At 43.7% G+C, this 23,012-nt stretch overlaps 1 protein-coding gene across 2 annotated transcripts in view; it reads left to right on the top strand.

Annotated features, from left to right (window-relative positions):
* LOC113587152 (astrotactin-2) overlaps positions 1-23,012 on the top strand; it is a 266,976-nt gene that overhangs the window by 175,882 nt on the left and 68,082 nt on the right. For both annotated transcript variants that reach the window (XM_035526959.1, XM_035526958.1), the window contains 3 exons: positions 4,132-4,282; positions 19,892-20,058; positions 20,519-20,707. In XM_035526959.1, coding sequence (XP_035382852.1) covers positions 4,132-4,282; positions 19,892-20,058; positions 20,519-20,707 — 507 coding nt within the window. The remainder of the gene's footprint in view (positions 1-4,131; positions 4,283-19,891; positions 20,059-20,518; positions 20,708-23,012) is intronic.

The raw sequence follows: 23,012 nt of genomic DNA, 5'->3' as shown, positions 1-23,012 counted from the left end.
GAGACTACTGTGCAGGGCCACACTTTCAGCGTGTGGACTGGCCCCCAAGCCATCCATCTTCCTCCTTCAGCCTGCTCACCTCTCCTGGGGTTTGCTATGAAGACAGAAAAGCTATTGTTTCATTTCTTCCAGCTACTCAATGTGTACGTGTGTGAGGTGTGTGTACATGTTTGTGTGTACATGTTTGTGTGTGTGTGTGTTTATATGCGTGTTTTCTGAGTGCCTCACACAGGCAAGAGCTGAGAGTTCACCCCTGTGTGAGCTTAACTTTGTTGTTCCGTATACACCAGCTGCCATGGAGGAATTCAATTAAGCTATCAAACGAAGAGAGAGAGCGCGAGATCAAAGCGGAGTGATTAAAATGCTCTATAGTGGCCTGGATTATGAAATGCTGTAGCAATATCTTCCTGAGATGAATCATAAGAAAAATGGCTTTCATTTGGTAGCAGTGTAAGCCTTGATTCAATCAGCCATATTCCCCAGGAATTAGGCAGAAAATGCGATTCAACCTGTCTCCTACCAGGTAGAAAGAAGTTTGCGGGACAAAATGCTCCATCATCCTTGAATTGTTACTGCGAAGGAAAGTAAACAATAAAATAACATACAATTAAATAAAAGCTCTGGCGCTTAGATGCAGCAATAACTCGCATGTGGTGGTCATGCACGCAGGACGCGTGTTAAAAGAGTGCCGGTATGCCTGCACGCCGGCCACCGTAGTCCTTTGTCGGGTCACGTTAGCGCCACGCTCGGCCATGCGTGTGCACGTGTGCAGGGTCGCCGATGCAGGGGGACGTGGCTAACATGGACAGGTGCAGAGCGTTATTACTGCGAGGGCCCGCCATGTCATGTTCAATTACATCAGCTCTCGTTTGAGTGGCCTGGATGAGCAGAGGAGCCCATAATTGCCTGTGTGCACCTGCTTCTGAGAACCAGCCAGAAACAGGCTTGGCATGAACACACCTGACTGTGAAATGCATGCTGTGTGCTATGGGTTATCCTTAATTTTTTAGCCTCCATCTCTGTCCCTCTTTTCTTTTCTTGTCGTTCCTCCCCTCTGTTTCCCTCTCTCCTTCTCTTTGACTGTTTTTTTTCCTGTCGTCGCCGTGTTCTCGGCCGTGCGGGTGGACAGAGATGTTCTGCTGACATTCGGAGACCCCTCTCATTTTCTCTTATCTCGCTGTTGCTGCTGTCTGCTGTATTAAACAAGTGCAGCGCGGCACGACAGATAGCATCAGTCAGCAGCGCTGGATGTGGAGGCAGCCTTCAGATCCCAGCAGTCTCGGCGCAGTGAGCCTCAGATCTGTAATCGTCCCCGTAAATATCACGCCGTCTCGATACATACCGCTCACAAAAGCACAGCCATGAGGGACACCCAGATGGACTTCATTTCTGATCAGAGGCATTCCCTCTCTCTCTCTCTCTCTCTCTCTCTCTCTCTCTCCCCATACCTACTCATGTTAGCTCATTCATCTATCTTGCTGCTAGTGCTTTTCATAGTTCAGCAAACCAGGAAGATGTATCAATTATTAAAGGGCCAATCAGGATTTGTTGCAACTGGCAGGTCAGTTTTGAGCAGGGGAACATTTGATCGCACACACACGCACACACACACACACACACACACACACAAGTCATCAGTATGTATTGATGATGACACTGAGTTACAGCCCCTCCCCCTCCAAAAAAATTTAAATTAAAATTTGGTTGCCTGGTGTTGCTTTTAATGCTTACTGTTCATTTGCTCCCTTTACATTTCCTGTGATGTGGCAGTCTACAGGCCTCTGTTTGCCCCTGCTTGTCTGCCTGGATCATCAGGCGATCATTGTCCTGCAGGGCCTGTTTCACACCGCTTGCACTTTCCATTATTTTTGATGCTCTTCAGTTAGGACTCTCCAGTGCACTGGCTCACCGATTAGCTCCATGGTGTTCCAGCAGCTGTGGTTCCAGCTCATTAACAGAGCCTGAAATACACTTAGCGAACAGGCAGCCACCACAGCCAAGCTCTCCAGCTGTCCATACGCGATACTTGATATGTTGCTCTTTAAGATCTACTGTCCTTCACAGCTCTGCTCCCGGAGACCTACTGTGCTGCAGAAGCCTGCCCCGGAAGGTGTGCTATTTTGTAGAGTTTAGTTCTGACCCTAATCTACCATGCCTCATCCATCTAGTTACTGTCTTCAGGAGTCCTAGATTGGCTATGTGTTGGATTTGGGGGGACCTATAGGAAGGTAGGTATCATTTGAAGGACAGATGCTGACCACAACAGAAGAGTTAACCTGCATTCTGCTGTGATCTGTTTCAGCCTGGATCAACCTGCATTCTGGTGTGACCTACTTTAGGCTAGCTCTGATGCTTTGGTGGGAGTGTATTACCTCTCTGTGATAACCCACTCTCGGAGTGGGAGACCTATTATCCACTATTATAGGGCTAAAAGCCCTCACGGTGGCTTTCAGACAGCTGGATTCCTATGCGGAGCTCTGCAGATGTCAGAGGGCTCACTGCAGCGTGACTCCGTGGTGGCTTTTCAGTCTCACACTTGCTCTCTTCCGAGGGGGATCGTTTCCAATCCACTGCCTGTAACTCTCCTGAAGAGCAGAATGTTTGTGTCCTCGAGACTCTGCTGATCGCAGCTAATGTTGCTCTCACACGTGTTCATTGCTGCACTGCCTGGATGAGTTCAGGTTGTGACTGGACCTGCGTTCTCGCACTCAGAGCGCCTTCTGCAGGTGAAAGACAGTGCAGTTCCTTGTTCGGCCCCTGAGAAAAGTGTTACACATTACAAAACGTGTGCACGTTACCAATTTTAGACATTAACCACATACTAATTCGGATTAAAGCATCGGTTTGAGAGCCACACTGTGGCTGCTTCAGGTCAGGGGGCCCCCACACAGGGACGAGGTTGCTGTGCTCCAATACGACTGATTTAAATCATCCATTAAGTCAGTGAGCATGTTAGACGTGCCATTGGGCATGCCTGTTCCACATCTGTATTAGATGCTAGACATGTGTGGTAACTTATGGAGCAGTTGCCAGCACGACGTCTGATGAACGCAAAATCTGGTAAACATGGAGTTTAATGTCAACACAAGCACCGCTGTGCATGGAAAATTCTATTACACCACATGACACCCCGGCGCGTGTACGCATGTGCTCGTCAAGATGAGACCCACGCACTTCTCCACGTATTTCAGTGTGTCGGTAAAAGCACGTTTAGAGGCACTCGATTGTTTTGTTTTTTTTTACGCCACGCTAATGTTCAAACACAGAGCAACTCTTTTTTTTCCCCCACCCCTCGGTAACTTTTCTATTAAGCTGAAGCATGGCTAGCTATTTCCCTGCTCCCATGGAAACCGGATAAGTCTTGTGTCATTTGTTTGTGTTCTTACAGTGCCCCGTTTCTGGAGTGTGCTGGTGCTGTGTTATCCACCTAAGAGATGTTGTGGCTCTTAAATGAATGGCAGGTCACCTGCTTCACCGCTGCAGGCAGCGGGGGGCCCGTGTGCTCACAGATGAGCCATACGCAGCTGCCATAGGGAGCAGGAAAGAAAAAATAAATCTGTGTCTTGCTATGAAAATAAATAAATAAATGCAATAGCAGTGGGGTTTTGACAGCAGCCTGATGGACAGCTGTGTTGTTACTGCACGGAGGAGACACCTTATAAATCATCCGGCGTACACGCAACCCGAGGTCTCGCTGCTTGTCTGACTTTATGATTTAGTCCGTTGGCCAGGCTGTATGGACATACCTGCCTGTAGTAGCTTTAATGACCAACATGCATTTGGAATATTCAGCTCCCAGAAAGCTGCTGAAATATGTACTATATATTGATATATTGAAATATATGTTTCCACCTCACAACAGCAGTATTTTTTATGGCACTATGACTAGACACTATGATTCTTTTTTCTTTCTGTCTTTATCTCTTTCTACCTGTCTGCCTGTGTGTCCATACATGTTTTATTTCTCTCCTGAAGAAGCCAGCAGTTGACTGTAGAGTCAGGGCTGACACTGTGCGTTCATACATCTCCTCTTAATAATGTTGCTTGGCATCGTGCCTATTGACCCCCCCCCGTCCTTTCGTCGTTCCCAGAATGACTTTCCCTTTCCATCCGCCCCTGTTCCCTCTCTAGGGAGGAAGCCATGATGTCCACTTATTTTGAGACAGTGGATGACTTGCTCGCTTCTTTCGGGCCTGTGAGAGACTGTTCCAAGGACAACGGCGGCTGCAGGAAGAACTTCAAGTGCGTCTCCGACAGACGGCTGGACTCCAGCGGCTGTATGGTGAGCGGCTCCACTCAGTGTTCTACTCTGCCAGGCACACGCCTCCTGACTGCTGTGTTCTCGCACTATAATAGCACATAGTTTCACTTAGTTCCAGGCAGGAAGGTCATATCTTTATATTGCTATGCTGTTTCAGTACGTAGTCAAAGGGAACTAAAAGGCAGTAGTGCTTCCGTTGCCTTGTCCACAGACGATTCCAGGCGCAAATTTATATTAAAAGCATTTATCTATAAATTAAATGCCCTATCAACCATCCAAAAATAAACTTTTAGAAGAGGTTTAATGAAACTGTTACCTAAACTGTTGCTGGAATCTCCCACAGGACAATGGTGACCTTGTCTATTACGCTTTTACTGCAGAGGGGGAAATGCACAGCGTTGTGTTACAACAGCCTGTAATACCCTAATGGCTTACAGTGCCCTCTGCAAATACTGACAACCTTGGTAAACATGAGCCAAATGGGATGTAAAGGCATTCTTTATTGGTTCTCCTTTCGATTTTTAATTCAAAATATTAACACAAATCCAACCTTTATTCGATATGCAGTGACTGAAAGAAAAAAACTCAATCTTATCATGAATTTTTTTTTTTTTTCTCAAATCTATGTGTGTCGCAGTTTTTGGCACCCTTGTTCGTGCTTGTGAGAGAAATCTCACTGACGTGTATTCCCATTTATATTATGGGTTTCAGTGTCTACTTCAGCGATTAGGAACACTTAAATGTTCAGCCATGACTTCCTCTTTCTTGGGGCTATAAATGTGAGATGATACACAGATCAAATTCATTTAGTCATCCTTGACTATGAGAGACCAGAAAATACAGCAGTGGTGCACCACAAAAGGTTGTTGAGCTGCATAAATCAGGAAATGACTATTAAAAAAAAGCACTAAACTGTTGAAAATGCCCATTTCCACCAACAGAGAAATAATGTAAAAGTTTACAGTAACTGGAGATGTATCAGGACCACATGCTCAGTAAAGAGAATGGTTCGACTGGTCAAAGATTCTCCAATGATCACAGGGGAGTTGGGTCTTGGGTCTCCCAAGCAACAATCCTTCTCCCCCTACATAACCAGAAGAGGGTCACCAGAAGAAAGCATTTGCTGTCAAGGGTTTGCTAGATGTTACTGGCACCTTCACTGGCACTGCATTCTATGGTCAGATGAGCCCAAATAGAACTTTTAGGCAATAACCAGGTAGATTTTGTGTGGATACATAAGCAGCCATGCAGAAAAGTACCTCACCTGCACTGTGATCTACGGTGGTGGATCTGTAATGCCATTGGACTGATTTTCTTCCATAAGCCCTGGACAACCTATTTGTATACATGGTATCATGGACTTCAGCACGTACCTGTAGATATTAAATCAAAACCTGACAGCCTCAGCCACGAAGATTAAACTGGGCCGCGGCTGTATCTTCCAGCAGGACAATGATGGAAAGCACACCTCAAAGTCAATACAAACATGGTTCGCTGACCACAGAATCAAGGTTCTGCCATGGCCATCTCAGTCCCCTGACCTAAACCTCACAGAAAATCAGTTGTATGAGCTGAAGATCTTTCCATCCACTAGCATGGACCTCAGGTATGGACTGGAGAGACCCTGGATAGTCTCGGATCCCATGTCATTCATTGCTGAATCTCATTAAGCATTATAGTAGATGTTTTGTAAGAGAATTGAGAAAATAAAATGTCATTTCCTTTCAATCACTGGACATTTGAATTACAGATAAAAAGGATAAGCAAATAAGAATGTTTTAACAGCCCTCTTTGCTCATGTTTAGCAGGGATGTCAATATTTGCTTTTGTCTGCTATCTGCAGTGTGCAGCAATCAGACATTTTGAAGTTTGGTAGTTCATTTCATTTGTGGCCTATTCCTTACAGTTTTTACATTTATGGCATTTATCTGATGCCTTAATCCAAAGTGAATTACGACTGAATACAATTCAAGCAAATGACAGTTAAGAGCCTTGTTCAGGTGCCCAACAGTGACACCTAGGCAGCAATGGGGCTTGAATTGGCAACCTACGGATTACTAGTCAAGCACCTTAACTGCTTAGCAACCACTCTCCGGTTTTTAAACTGGAAGTTGAGCGAGTCTGCAAGCCACCTCATAGTCTGAAGTCCGGTGCAAATATCTCCAGGCCTGGAGCGCATGTAATGCAGATGGTGAGTCTGTGCAAGAAAGGCGCTGCTGGCAGATTTATAATAGGAAAGACACAGGGACGCATCTGAGCATCAGAGGGGCTGGAGGCAGTCTGGGGGTGGGCCCTGCTCGTAAACCAATTAAATCGATGAGCTCGCCATGTTCCTGGTTGATAGATGGGCTGATCATTAGAGGCTGGCCCTGGGATGTACTTTGACTGCCCTCCGCCTTCTTTGTCATTGGGAATGAAAGCTGAAAACGGATCTGGTAATTCCTGATTGCTGCCCATCAGGTGCGCTAGCTTCGACTGCTCAAAACCGCTGACAGGGATAAATGTCCATCAGCCTCGTCTCTGCTCCATCACTCAGTAGCTCTGCAGCAATGTTTGGATCTGATGCAGTTTTGCATTGGAACCAGGTGGAGTAGAACCTGTACTATACACAATCTTTGGCGGCTCAGTTCCTAAAAGACTTCAAAAAAGTGCCTGAAAGTGCTGGTTCTTTGGAATTGTTATGTATGTATTATATTAGAATATTCCCCAAGATTATTCATTGTAGGCATTATTGATTCAAACACTTGTGCAAATGGTTGTGTGGTGTTGAATAGGAAAACAGAGAAGGAAAAGCTGCCACTGCCAGCTGTAAAACAAGGCCTGATCAAACGCACTGGGTTTTCATCCATTACAAAGTGGTCGTCTTTTCCAGTCTTCTCCAATTGACCTAACAATCTCAATACTCTTAATGCACTTTCTCCCCAGAGGCTGAAAGAGTCATTAAAACCAAAGAGGCACTGAAATCACCATTTGATAATTCCGCTCAGTAGCTGCTCAAGCATTTTGCATCACCTGTGGTTTTTCACCCTTGACCTTTCACCACAAACGCACTGCGCACCCTCATCAGTCACCAGACTGGCACTTATGGGATTGTTCCAAACCCACTTTTCTGAAAACGTAAGGAGTCAGAGACAATGATGCATTAAGGCAAGTAGCATAGAAGAGTGAATTGAATCGTTTTCAATGTCATCTTTGATGGATTTTGAAAAGTAAACAGTCAATACAAAATTGTGTCGTGGAAGCTTTTCCTCTATACGAGGACCCTTTTCTGAAGACACAGCATTCATCAGTAATCCTGTCAGCTGTGGACAGAGATTTAAAAGGGGTTAGCGCATGCTGGAAATATTGAGCTATGTGTTAAAACAATCAGATTTGTGCTTTTTGGGGGTAGTTTTGAACGGCAGGCACATAATCCTTTTTTAGGTGAGGGGCAAGCTTATTTGGCCTCTATTCCTGGAAGTGTTGAGATGTGGCATTGCAGGGTAAACTTCTCTGTGCTGATTTCAGGAAATGGATTTTTTTAAAAATGGCAAAGCACAGTGGTGTCATAACCTGTTCCCGAAAATATTGGAGAAATAGATTTTTTCAATGAAACCTCTTCTGCATAACCAGAATAACTGAGTTCTTTTCATTGCATGTTCATGGTATTTCTGGTTTGTAAATAACCATATTGTTGACAAGATGGCTTTGAAACCAGGGTCGTTACAGTAAAACAGCTCATTTTTAATCAAAGGATTAATCAGAGCTGTAAAAGGATAAAAGATGTGAATTGATGTGGATAATTGAAAAGCACATCATAAAAGGGTTTACACTATTTCCCCACATCATTACCTTCATTTGGAGAGGTAAGCACAATGAAAGCTATAACCACGCCACAGTGCTATGACCCTTCAGCAGGGCCTGGTGAAGGAGTCATTAGATTCTTAATGTTGTGATCATGGCAGGTGAGAGAGCAGCATTTTATATGTTTTTAATGGACTTGTTTGCATTTGCCATGCTGCAGTTCTTACGTTTAAAACCAAACCTTTAATTACAGGTCTATTAGTGTTCAAATTGTCCCTGGTAGCCTTTGGCCTTCTTTAAAAATTCCAAGTGATTTTGCTTGTCCTTGTTAAAAGGAAGTGAGTTAATTATCATCCTGTTTTTGTTGTTGTTGTTGTTGTTTGTTTGGTTTTGTTGTTGTTTTTTAAGGTTTCTGTGGGTTTTTTCTGGTTTTTACTTCATTTAATTTTTTATGTATTTGAATGCACAACTTCAAATATGCAAAGTGAGCAGGGTTTTTATATATATATATATATATATATATATATATATATATATATATATATATATATATATATATATGCATATACTAGGTATAAGTAGTTATATATCATCATTGCATTACTTTTATTTATATAGAGTTTTTCCTACACCCAGGCTCACTTTCCATTCACAGAACAAACACACGGAGCACAATTAATAACTAAAGACAAGATTAACAGATACATGACACAACACATTACACTCAAATGCTGGAGTACTGATAGCAGAGCAAAAACAGATGAGTCTTTAGCAGAATGTTTAATGAGGATAGTAAAGAGGTGACCCATACACACTTTGGTAGTGCATTTCTGTAGTTTAGCAACCACATTAAATGAGGTGGTAGAGTAGGGTAGGATATGGGGGAAATAAACAAAGAAGCTAAAACAGGTAATATATAAAATATAATTTTGAAAGTTTTATATTGTATGGGGTATTTCATTATAATATGAAATAACCAGTGAACGGAAATAGGTGTGGGCGAAGGTTTAATGCCTGTAAAATGTAATAGATTTATTTGACTCCAAATTGTTGTTAACAAATATGTTAGAAAGAACAAATTGTTTCGCATAGCCTAGCGTATGTCATGATAATATGCGTAACCAGCTTTATGTACTTCCTTAATGCTAAAACATTATGCTAAAACACTAGTTCTGGTTGCTGGTTCTTTACTTTAGTTAGTGAGTACTTAAGCATTTACATTATGTAATGTTATGTGAAGTTCAAGGTAACCCAGGATTTATTAGTGTAATACAAGACAATTCAATACACATTAAAATTCAATTCAAACACATTACAAGTCAATTCAATACATTTACATTTACAGCATTTAGCAGACGCTCCTATCCTCTTATTATATTAAACTTGCTAGAGTTTTTTAAACAACATAATAATAAAAAATACCCTACAATAAGTATTAATTTAGTCAGTCAAAATGGGAGCAGGGTCAGTTGTCCTTTAAGTTTTCTGCGAATAGATGGGTCTTCAGTCTGCGTTTGTTGACTGCAAGGGACTCTGCTGTCCAGACAGAAAGTGGGAGTTCATTCCACCATCTTGGAGCCAGGACAGATAGTAGTCTCGATGCTTGTCGTCCATGAGACCTGAAGCACGGTATTACGGTATCCCCCCAGGTCAGTCTTACTGTATCTTGATGAATAACGGGGTTTGCCACCACTAACCAATCAAAACTAATCATACTGGTATCACCCCACTGTAGGACAACAGCCACAGGAACTCACACCTGATACAGCATTGATTTACAGTTCTGAATAACAACCATTTGTGCTGGGGTGGGACCAAAGTGACCACTCTTATCTCTGTGAGACCACAGATCATCACAGCAGGGGGGTAGAGGAGAACAAGACTGTATAGACCAGAGTTTGGCCTACAATATAATATTGCAAAGCCCTACATAATTGGATTGTGGATCAATTTTTGTTGTTTTGTCACTGATTTTGTAATTAGACTTCTGTAAGAGTTAATGTAAGTAACTGTCCAATCACTTGTGGTCCTATGAAACAGGAAGCCATACTGCATTTTGCCTTCAGATAGGCAATTATTTAGCCTAGTTGTTTACCTCAGTCCGTTCATTGTTTATTTACAGGCTGCATTTCCACCATAAGACCAGATGAACTAATGCACACTGTGAATGCAGTCTAAAAGCCACTGGGTTTGTCTGTGGCAGAACAAATGGCAGATTGCTGTCATTCCTCATACTAGGCTAGTCCTGACACGATTCACTAACTCACTCACCTTCTGTTACACGCCTGCGTGCACAAATGACATGGTCAGTAATGAAACTATAACAAACACGGTTCAGCAGTGTTTTGGGCCTGCTTCAGTCAGCCTAATCAACGCTGTATTCTTAATAGTCAAACGGAGCCTTCCAGAAGATTAAAGCCAACAGTGGTATGAAAGGAATGTAAAATTTCATCACTGAAATGGTGCATATTTCTCCAAATTCCATCAACAGAATTTGAGAGCGGAGAGGGAGCATGGGGTTGATTTAAAAAAGTATTGAGCACTATGTGAGACCTTATTAGTCTTCATATGCCAGACTGTATGAGTCTGTGATCATCAGACACAGCACTGTTAGGCAGGTATGAAACCATTTCATTACTCACCTTGGAAATGTTTGAAGGGCCAATCAGTTTAGTAGCACTCATATAGCCTTGCATCGCCATCACTTAAATCATTAATTTATTTCCTGTTTAACCTTTGCAAAAGGAATGAAGTAATTATCGCACATATTTTTTTTCCCACAGTCTAGTTGATGGATTTAATATATACTGACCCCAATATGACCAGATGATTTGGTATTCGATCAGACTGGATTGTAGAACGTGACTGCAAATCGCTGTTTCCTAAAATCTTTATTCTTCAATGAATGGAGCAGCGTGCTATGCTGTATCTGGTGTTTCTAGTAGGAGTCAGTGTTTTATAGGCCGTGGTACTTTTTGATTTGACTACCCATTTAATTTACAGGCACCATAATGCAAAATGCATTGATTTTTGGGGAACCTCTCCTGAGCGGCTTGAGGTTTGTTACTCAAACTGTCAGACTTGTTACTGAAGCCTATCTGTTGACCCTCAGTTAGGCCTAATGGTTTTGCCATGATATTTAAACCAAGCTACTCTGTGTCAGCACCCCATTACCCACAACACAACCTGAGGTTCTATTAAAAGATGGCTAAGCATTTTTAAGTCAAAATCGTAAATCGATGTGAAACTTGGCCTTTCAAGCACAAAGAGCGTGCCACTGGCATTGATGAAAGAGAAATAACAAGTCAATTTGTTCAAAGGTTACATTGCCCATTTCAGCGGCAGGTGTGGCCGCTCATGGCCGGGGTGTGATTCCCTGCCTACTCCCACCCTGGAGCCTCCATTCTCTGCCTGCTCACCCTGCACGGGCTGCACCGCGGCCTCCTGCATCCCGGACCAGTCATGCACCGCTCCACAGTCCCAGCTGATGCCCGTGCCGACAGGAAAACCTGCAGCTCTTGTTGTTGTGCCCCATTTTTCATTCTTATTTTCTTTTTCTTTTCTTTTTTTTAAGCAAACGGGAATGTTTTGGAAGTTCATCATCTGTTAGTGATTTGACAGTTTGCATATAGCATCTGTACAACTGGATTTAACAGTTGTTTGGCTGTATGTGTGGGTGAGTGTGGCAGTCTGTGTGATGCGCGTGTGTGTGGGTGTGTTTGTGTGTGTGAGTGAGTTACATATCTGAAAGAAAATTGCTTTGGAAAGAGTTTATTATGTGTAAAAATATACATGGAGAAAATAGTGCAAGCAGTCCTGTCAATTAAACCAGAGCAAAATAAACACAGTTGCTGTGATGTTTGTAATTAGTAGCTCAATGACTCTGGAAGAGTATTATATTCTACAGCTACTAGTCATGCAAAATGATAAGGAAACAGCATCATTTGAATATTGAATTCAGTATTTTGTTTGGAAGATACCTTTCCCATGAGGAATTTTCTGAATCAAATGCCCAAGAATACCAGCTAAAAAGATCATCCAAGTTTGTTTTGTGCCAGGCGAAAGAGCCAGGAGATGATTATATTAAAACTTTCCACTAGGAAACTTGTCCCTTTTCTATGATCTGCCAGCCTTTCTTGCCTTTTTGATTAATTTATTGATATTTATTTCCTCCAATGACTACTCAAGCGCAACTGTAGCGCTTCAGCATCCTTTCTGGGGATTCATAAATACTTCAAAGTAAGCCTGCATGCTTTGTTTGTTCTGTGGAGTGGAAGAAGAGTTTGGTGGGGTTTTTTTTATTTTGGCACTCCATCTTGTTCAATTTTCTCACTTGGCAGTGCCCAGCTGGTGCCCAAGGGCTGTAGCAAGAGATCCAGCATCGTCACGACTTTGTAGACCACAGAGTCTGCGTGCCCGTTAATCGGTATGCGGAAAAGTGCAGAGTAGAAGCATCCTCCCTGTGCATACGTGATTATGGGGCGGGCGCGCGTGTGCCGGATCCTGATACGACAAAGCATTGCCTTCGGGCTCTCGGAACCGCTGCCCTTCGATGCCCCCAGACCCTAAAGGTCTTTGTGTTTAACACCCTTTGAACAAGTCTTCAAATGGCCTGAGTCGATCTGTTCGTATCGCAAGTCACACGCGCACACATGCTGTCTGGGCTGTGCACAGGGTCTTTCCCCCCTTCCTCCTTTATAGTGGGAGTGCTTGCAAATGAGTCGGCTCGCATGACCGTCATTTGAATTCTGCCACCGGGGCCGAAACCAGGTGTGACCAAAGCGCTGTTCCGTGGCGACAGATCCCTCCCGTGCCGTCAGCATCCGGAGTGAGAGCGTGAAAGATGGAGAAAGGGGCCGCAGTTGAAAAGCTTCCTGAAGGACACTGAGGAAAGATGGATGGGGGAAGAAGGAAAGCACAGGAAGTGCTGGGCATGCAGGAGAGTGGGGGAGAAGAGGAGCGCAGGAAAGGGCAGGAGAGGAGAGGAAGAACAAAAGAAAGATGGAGAGAGACAGGAAACAGGAAAGAGGTGTGTGAAGCTAACTATGACATTTACATTTCCTTTTTCCTCATTAGAAGTGTGTTGGGTTGGTGAAATGTGTCGCTTGTGATAAAAGAACCAAAATATGTCTTCCTTGTTAGGTGTGTTTTTTTGTCACTTGGATGGAGGCGCTTGAGAAGGCATTTAGATTTGTCGTGCATGGCACAGATAGCTTGTTCACAGATGCGTCGTTCAAGCCTGTGGCAAACCTGTGTCGTACAACGTGCATCACTCAAATCCAGAAGACGAGCCTGAAACTTCTGGCCACTTTAGTGAAGTCATTGTGTAGCATAGCCTATAGCCTACGTACGTGTTATGAACAGGTAACTTACTAATATTCAAACTAAAATTTCATTATTACTACAAATGGCTTATAAGATTGGTTATCATCCTCTTCTTTTCTGGAGGTGACAGCAGTGCATAAATCGAGTGGCCACTCCCATCAGTCATTCATGTTGAGATTTCTTATCTCGTGCAAATCGGCCATGAATTTGAGTGACGTGCTGTAGTAAAATTACATTGCTCCACCTCCCATGTAAAACTAATCCCATACGAATAGACACAGACAAAGGTCAAACTCACCTTTATTTATGTGTCTATACCTAAAGAGACAGAGAGAGAGTGAGAGAGAGAGAGAGAGTGTGTGGTGGGTGAGCTCTGTTCACTCCAGTAGTCTGGCCACTGCATACTTCATGTTCATCGTTGCCTCGTGTCAGCTACATTTGATCACCATGTTGTCGAGGTAACAGCTGCACTTGTCTGAAACAAAAATGTCTGCTGTTGTGTTTTTATTCACAACATTACATTTCTAAAAACTATCAAATGGCCAAAAAACGCTTTTAAAGTACAGGACGACCGGATCAGCTCTAAGAGTCTGATACGAGTCTGATTATCCATAAGCGAAACACTGAAAAAGCTGCACATCCTGCTGTGGGTGATTTTCACTACAGTGGCCACATTATTTGGAAGTCTCCTTAGTTCTCACTTATGCTGCATTGATTTTGGATTCTGACTGCATATCCGTAAAGCATAGTCATACCTCCCACCACAACAGGATGAGTCAACAGCAAGAATCTTGTTGGATCTAGCCGGCATCCAAGTGCATCGCTAAGTGCTTTCGCCATCGTGTGCTGGATTTAGCTAAGACTAAGTCCCTCTGTGCTCCATAAGCTTTGAATTAACTAATTAGTGGGTGGAAACAGGATTTAACTGAACTCCATTTATATTATAGGCCCTCAAGGGTGTGTGTGCAGATAGGTATCTGAATGCAACATTATCATGTTTTGATTGTTTACTTACTTTAACCCCCATGTTTTTGTCTTTGGAGTTTTATTAAGTAGAATAGGACAGCAGACCAGTCGGCTCCAGGGGCCTGGCTGTCTCCTCCAGCTCTGTCATATCCATTTACACAGATTGTACATGCAGAGGTTTTGCATTATTCTTCATTTGAAAACATTCACCCACCCCTGCGTTTACTCAGCTGACACTGCTGCAAGTCCACCTGGCCATTTACCAATCAACACTCTGCTGTGAGTTTGATATTGTCTTCTGCTGTATCTCTGATAAACTGCTGTGATAATGTATCACGAACCAGTCTTACTAACTCGAGAGTTCTGATGTATGAGGAACGTGCAGCTCCCGAGATGCCACCCTGTTCTGAACCAGAGCACATTTGGAACTCTTTCTCTCTGGCTTGGCAGCTCATTGTCATATATGTGTTTGTTCAAATATATTTCAATAATTTGCAGCTTGGTGTGTTTTCATTCGCGTTATGAATGAGGGGTGGGGAGGGGTGTTGAAGCACGTCACCATGAGGTAAACAACACACACAGCCAAGACGCGTTTGTCAGTTCTGAAGCTGATGCCCTTTGAGCTTGGAAGCTGTGGTTCTTTATGGATGATCTGCTAGATTCTAAGCATTACAGCAAATGTGATGCATTTCAGGATGTCTCTGACATCAGAAACTCTGATCATGATCTAATGGTTTCCCTAATTGCTTGTATAGATAGTAAATAACAGTTATTATGTTTTGGTGGTGGCAGAAGCAGAGTGTACAGTACATACAGTGGGACCGCCCATACTGGTTCTGTACGGCAAGAAGGCTCTCATAAGCAGATGGAAGTGTAGCTACATGAGTAAATGTTGGGTTAATACTGACTTAAGGTGGCTTTTTCCAAGTCTGAGTGCATAAAAAAGTAGAAATGTTCTGGTAAGATTCAGAAATTTCCAACCTACACAGCATTGTGAAGCATTAGATATCTGACAGAGAGATAAGAGTTTCAATTTCCTCTTCTCTAATAGCTTAATAAATGCAGTGGTGGCCTTACTGGACAATTCATCGTCCTACCTTATGGACCAAAGCAGAAAGCCACCAGAGATCATAATAAATATAGTAATAATAAAAAAACTTTTTTGTGTTTTTTCTCCTCTCTGTATAATATATTTTCTCTCCTTTCCCCTGTCTGTGTGTGTGTGTGTGTGTGTGTGTGTGTTTTGGGATGGAGGCTTCTAGCTGGTCAAGCACTATATCCTGCTGCATACAGAGAGTGTAGAGAAGGAGCCAAACAGTGAAGAAACACAAATGTCTTGAGTAATTATTACCACAGTAGAGATGTGTACTGGCAGAAAGAAGCTCTGATGGGATGTTTTGAATTAATTTTACTTTAGAAAAAGTCCTTTGAGTCGATTATCAAAAATCAAATATACTACTTCAAAGCCCTTCTGCTGTGTTGCTTTTGGATAAATGGACATGAATATTTCACACTGGAAATTTTGTCTCGTTTTTGTCTAGATTCACAGACAATGTGTGCAATACAAATGCACCAGACATCAGTAATGAGTGCACTAAACCGCCTGACAGCTCTCATGTTTATTTAAATATGATGTGAATGGCCCAGGCCCTTTGAAGCAGAATGGCACTTCCCTCAGTCTTACACAGTCAGACCGACCTTGCTGAATCATTCTGACTTTCCCATCTTCTGTCTATTTTGTTCTGCTTCCTAAGGCACTTCCTGCCAGATTGCATTAAAGGGCCTTGAGGTCTTGAGCTATTTTGGCCATCACCTTTACTGTATATTAAATGGAGTCCCAAACCCAGATCAGCTACGTTATTGGCTGACAAACTCGGCCTGCTAATTGCGCTTCGCCTGATTAAAAAGCTGGAGGTGATTAGAGTGACTAACGAGTCAATGCATGGGGCCAGACTGAGCCCTGGGGCCCCTCTCCACTCATTCACCACCCTCCATCTCTGCTTCTTTCACTCTCTATCCCTCTCTCTCTCCTGCTCTCTCTCTATCCCTCCCTTCACTTCTTGTTTGTTTGGTTTTTTTTGCAGCGAGCACACCTGGGTCTTGCTGGGCATTCACTGATGCCCTTTAGCACGCTCTGCAATTGTTTTGGCATTTCTGGTTTGTTTTGTTAATCATGGTATCGATGTGGAGGTAAACTTGGTCGGTGTGTGTGTGTGTGTGTGTGTGTGTGTGTGTGTGTGTGTGTGTGTGTGTGTGTGTGTGTGTGTGTGTGTGTGTGTGTAAGAGAGACATCCCGAAGGACATATCGATTAGGAAGGGGAAATACCAAAGTGCCCACTTCAAGCACGATAGACGCCCGTAAACCACATGGTTTATATGTGACTACAAAAGTGCAGGTTATCTGGCAACCCCAGTGCTACAGAACTGATGTGCTGAGTGCCAGTAGAGTCGGCTCCACTGCTCTTCAGTTCGATGGACCGTTGCAGTTCAGCTTATTTGCTTCACCCTCATTCCAGCTGGGTTCAGCTAATCCACTCACTGGGCTGAAATCCACCTCGTAACGAACATCCACTGATGCGGTTTAGACTTTTACAAATAATGTTATTCATCCCTGTGACTTGAATCTCTTTAGCTGATCCTGCTTTAATGGGTTTAGCTCCAGCCCTGATAAACATGCAGCGTTTTCAAAAGTTTTTACTTCACAGAAATGAATTATTATTGTGGAAAGACATATAAACCTAAGGTGCCATAGTGTTTGTTTAGAGTGAGCAGCTTTTCACACCGACTGAACAATAAACATGTTAAATTTTAATGCCTCAGCCAAGTGTGTACCTAGTAGGCTGTCTGTAACATTTTGAAGGAGAACTCCCCAAAAACATATTAATATTTTAGCTTATCAACACCCGTTTTCAGACGCTGAGAAAACAATTTATTTCAGTCTGATGTTACCTGCATGTGATCAGAACCATGTCACAGCAGGACTCTACAAATGCCGTTTTGCCTCAGGCAAAGCAAATCGGCATCGGGTCCACCAGGGCGTGTATATCACGGGAACGTACAGCGCACTAAACACACAGAGCTGCATAAATGCGTCTGATCGTCGGATTTTGCAGTAAGCGTCAGCATTCCTCGGATGAACAGTGCAGTGTCACCCAGGAGCCTCCTTATCCCAACTCTGAGGGTGGGTTCAGGGCTTTCTATGCTTGTTTTCCCCCCCCGGTGGGAGTACATCCATAACAGGATAGCTCTGCCCACACTGACTCCAACTGGGACCATCCGTGCATTTACTGCAGAAAAGTTAAGAACGGCCGAAAGAATTAGTCGACCTTCCGTAACAACGAAAGCACAAACAACAGCAGTATTCAAAATAACATTAGTTAAAAAAAAGTTACATGAAGTCCCTCTTTGTTCCTCTCTGACCTTCAAATAGGGTATTTACACCATTTTTTCCCCACAGACAAAAATGCCTCAATGCCTTTTAAAGACTAAAATGTCTAAAAGCCTTTAAAAAATATTTATAATGTAAAAGAAGGACACACCCACACTGGTGGAGGAGTGTATGGATGAATCTCGGCAATCCTTTTAAAGGTCTAAATCTAAAGTTTATGTTGTTTGTTGCTGTCCCACATAATACGGATCTGAACATCTGAACACATCTTGCTTTCACTTTTTAGTGTATTAGAATATGAAATCTTATTTCATCTGCTAGATTGTGCTTCAGTTTGGTAATTTTCCAGGCAAGCTTCACTATTTAATGTGGTCCAGATTTTTCATGTGATGTGTGACTGTGGCGAGAAGCTCAGAACAATAGCCTGGTGGATTTCTTTTTAATAAATAAAATAGTTGGGCATTTGTTATTTTTGCTTTTATTTTGCTCATCCACCCCCCACCCTCCAACCATTCATATTAATGTGTTGACACCAAATGCAGATCACTTGAATATTATTACCTGAGTATGAATACATTATCATATCAAATGCTCCATAAAAACGGCATGGAGCATTTACATCATGTACATCAATCAACACTGTCAAATATATATATATGAAAAATAAAAAAACAGGTGATGAGTTGCTTTTTAAAGTGCCTTTATCCACTAATGGCGTATCGTTTTATCAGCGTATATTAATGGCGTTGCGCATCAAGGAGAACTATACGAGCTGGGATGTTGCTGCAAGGCCCCAAGCAGGAATTAAACATATGGAGGAAAGAAAAAATAAAGCAGACTGTAGAGAAGTGGAGCATGGCTTCACCTGTGGCGCTCTCTGAGGATTACAGCACAATCCCCAGCAGTCTGTCGCCCTAAATTTACTTAGTGTCAGAAACTAAATTAAGGCTTCATATTATGTAAGGTTCCTTGCTAATGTGTATGAAAGACTGAGGGAACTCACACAAATGCCTGTGCCCTGTCCCTACATGAGCTGCCCTCATATAAAAGGGAAGACGAGTGTCAAATGGGACAGTTGCCCCGTCGAAGGTGAGAGCCCGGTCTGGGGCAGACCCCAGCACCTGTGTGGGGCGGTTGTGCTAATTGTTTTCTTAGGGTGTAGCTTGCACACTGCTTCGTTTTAACTACTCTTGGGGCAGTTAAGTGGGCCTTGGTGAGGCTACGAATGTAAAGGGAGCCATGAAGAAACTCCAGTGTCACCAGCAGATCTCGAGAACTTCCGGCAGTTCTCAGTAGAACTGCTGTGGCCTGCAGGTGTGTTGGCTGGTAATTAGCAGTGCTGCATCTTTGTGTAGACGGCGGTGACACTGTATGAGTGCATTCAGAGTTTATACTGGGAAATGTAACGTCTCAGAACTGTCACATCTCTGTTGTGGCTTTTGAAGCCAAGACGTTTTCACTTTTTAATCAAACGATTTCTTAGTCTTAACCTGGGTTGATGTGTCACGTTAATGTTCCCTTTACCAGCAATATTGGTGGAATTAGTTAACATTATTAATCCACAAACTTAAGCCATAAGTACTGGTCAGTCTTAAACCATGAGGAAGCATTACCAATTGGTCTGCTGCTTCAGCAGAGAGCTGTTGTGCAGGCAACAGAATTCGCATTGATTGATCTTGTCACATCGCTGCTAATTCATTTGTCAGGGTCCCCCATTAACACAAGACAACACAACACAAAATTCCTGGCAGAGTGGTGACATGATTAAGTGTCACAGTAGTGAAGCTGCAGCATCCTACAGTTCTCTGGGAAGTAGGTTACTTTCAAGGGTTTTTTTTGTGTGTTTGTTTGTTTGTTTTGAAAACAGTAATTGGACTTTGAAGGTGTATGAGGTCCTTCCTTGGCAGCCCTCATCAGTCCAGCGACTTCCCCAAGGCAAGGGACCTTTGTCCGGTTTATAATGGCACCCTGCTGGGAACGTGCACCTTCTAACAAAAGTTCCTCCCCTTTGCTCCTTTGATGGTTACCTAGTAACAGATGGCTTGGATGAGTACGCAGATGTTGACCTACCACTCTGTTTCCTTCTGTCTCTATCATTGTTTTCTTCTCTCCTTCCCTCTCTCTTTCTTTCCCTCTCGCACACACTCACTCTCTCATTTCCTGTGCAGTGCCCCGAAGGCTTGCGGCCAATGAAGGACGGCTCGGGTTGCTATGACTACTCGCTGGGCACGGACTGCACGGATGGTTTTAATGGGGGCTGTGAACAGCTCTGCCTCCAGCAGCTTGTCCCCCTGCCGGATGACCCCTCTGCAAGCAATGTGCTCATGTTCTGCGGGTGAGAACGCATCCGCATCCGCTTGCATAAACTCGCATGCCTGTGCAGGTGCACCGCCACACACACACTCACACAGATGCACACACATGCACACGATCAGGTCTCTTTGAGCTGTGAAACTCCTAAATATGGCTCCTCCTACAGTGCAGGAGTTAAAACAAGAGCTCCATCTGCCTTCGCATAACCCTGACATTAGAACATCACCGCAGTCATGCAGCACGCTTAGGCCCTTTCTGAGTCCTTGGGCGGGACACAAAAACCTATCCAGCTGTGTGTTTGCTGTTCAGGAATAAGGAACGTATATTCTGCAGGACTTTCGGTAAACCAAGATCTTCACTTCACGCTTAGGCGCCAATTCCTGGTTTTTACAATCCTGCTGTGTCTGACGAGCAAGCCCACGCTGTCCCGGTGGGCTCTGCACTCACACTGCTCCCTTTCCCGCTGTCCTCGTCTTGCCCAGGTGTGTGCAGGAGTACAAGCTGGCCGCGGACAGCCGGTCCTGCATCCTGCTGGACGGAAGCTGCGACGGCGGCAGGTGCCCGCGGCCGGATGCTACCTTCAATGACACGCTGTTTGGCGAGATGCTACGTGGTTACGAAAACAAGACGCAAAGGGTCAACCTGGGCCAGGTCTTCCAGATGACTTTCCGGTGAGTTCATGGGCCCTCAGCGGCACTGCCTAGAGCCCAGACAGAGGGATGAGGGATGTTCTCGTTGTTTGTGTTTGAGGCACTGTCGTAACACCAGATTCGGAACACGCAGAACAATCCATCTGTTGTGTTGCGGGAAGCAGAGAAAGGATGCCTCTTCATTTTCCCGTAAGTGCCGTGGGTCAGAGTTGATCCCAGCCCTGCTCCACCACTGTCAGGCCTGTGAAAGGGCTTGCAGGCGCCAGGATAATAAAGACAAACACAGCCACAGGGGGTGGTGTTGCGGCGGGGGGGCGCGCACTACATCACAGTCACACACGTCGCCTTCTGCCGCCTGTCTGGGACTCTTGAAGGACTTAATCACTGTGTCAGGCCATCCTTCTCTGCCATGCCACTCACGTGTTGGATGCCAGTGTGAATGCCAGGCTGAGATTAGCTGTGGGAATTACGCCATTGTGTGGAGGAGTGAGGCAAGCTGTGACTCAAAGCCAAGATAAAGGCATGTCTGTTTCGGGTCTGTGTTGAAAAAGGAAATAACCATTCCTCATTCGTACACGTGGCTGTGAGGTGGGGGGTCGGCTCAGCTGCTGGAAGACCTGTTTCACAGCTGTTCTTCTCCTTGATGTCAGATTTGACTTCTGGAAGAAACCACTGCCTGTAAACCATGGCATACGGCCACCCAAAGTCCAGCAATAACCTGATCTTTTCATATATATATATATATATATATATATATATATATATATATATATATATCCAGCTTTGACTCCCCAAATGAAACCTTTTAGCTAATACCTGTAATATTAATAAGAAATGTATGTGGGAGGATCAATAATATGTGCTCATAAATCAGAAACAGGAGTTTTTTTCTACTATTACATAACAAAACTGATCAGATTAGAAACTGATCAGATATCCACATCCAGTGACAGCGTAGCAGATCCAGGAGGGATTGTGGAAGCCAGAGCGAGACGGTGTGCCCGTGGCGAGCTCAGCCTAGCGTGGTGCTAGCAGAGCCACGTCTCTTAATGGGTCTGACGGGCGGCGCAGGCCACGAGCCCTGACCTTTACAACGGCCACCGCAACCGTTCCTCCGCTGCCTGTTTGGGGCTGTCTGGATCAATAAGGGTGAATAATTGGACGCGTTGTAGATGTCACCAGGAGTTATTTAAAAATATTTCTACTGCGGTGCGTGTCATGCCTCTGTCTCATTTGGAATGATGGAAGACGTAGGCTGAGGATTCAGACTGAGTGGATTATGAGACTGAAGGTTTTATTTAAAATATCATAATATATCAGTCAGTCTGTCTCTGTCTGTGTGTGTGTGTGTGTGTGTGTGTGTGTGTGTGTGTGTGTGTGTGTGTGTGTGTGTGTGTGTATATATATATATATATATATATATATATATATATATATATATTTTTTTTTTTTTTTTTTTTTTTTTTTTTATATATCCAGATATTAATGTTTCGGGTGACTCAGAACTGAACATGTGTGATTGATAGTTCTATGTGAAGACACAGTAATGGCAGAAAGATTAGTAGTACTTGAATTTTAGTGCTCATTGAGTAGCACTCAACTAGTACTGTAATTACCACAGAACGCACATATGCGGTAACCTCAAGCTCTGATTGCATCCGCTACTTAAGTTGCTAATGTAGAAATGACTATCATACAGCCTTCCCTATGTTGACACTATTGGCTCTAATTAGAGAGATGGACAGGCTTGTAACAGCACTGTCGAGGCATGTCAGAGATGGCACTTGTAAGATCCTCGCTGTGGAGTGGGCACGGGCTTGTCACCTTGTCTCTCGCTGACCGGACAGGTGGTGCATGTGTGTGTGTGTGGGGGGGTACTCTGACTCTGACAGATTCATTTTCATCACATGTGGGGCGTCTTCACTGCCTCATACACTGATGATCGTCAACGGGTTATTTCCGCGGAGACCTCAGCCTCAGTACACGAACACACACACACACACAGACGCATGCACACATCTCCCCCACACACACCTGTCATGCTCTTCATAGCTCTTTTATTTTAACAGATCACACACAGAGTCCCAAAGCGCTGTGTTATCATCAGGAAGGTGAACTCCGCTGTTTCAGCATTGGTTACTGTTCGTTCAGTGCTGGATCATGAATATCAGCAGCACAGACAAACATAAACTGAACAAAACAAAAGAACTGATATAATCCCCAAATGGGATTAGAGCAATGGGATTAGCAAACATATTAGGTCGAATTGTTGAATTATGGAGATGTTTTTCTGGGAGATCCAGACTGAAGCGGAAAACACCGAAAC

The sequence above is a fragment of the Electrophorus electricus genome, chromosome 6 (assembly GCF_013358815.1).
Source record: "Electrophorus electricus isolate fEleEle1 chromosome 6, fEleEle1.pri, whole genome shotgun sequence".
Lineage (NCBI taxonomy): Eukaryota > Metazoa > Chordata > Actinopteri > Gymnotiformes > Gymnotidae > Electrophorus > Electrophorus electricus.
This window is presented reverse-complemented; position numbering and strand designations above follow the sequence as displayed.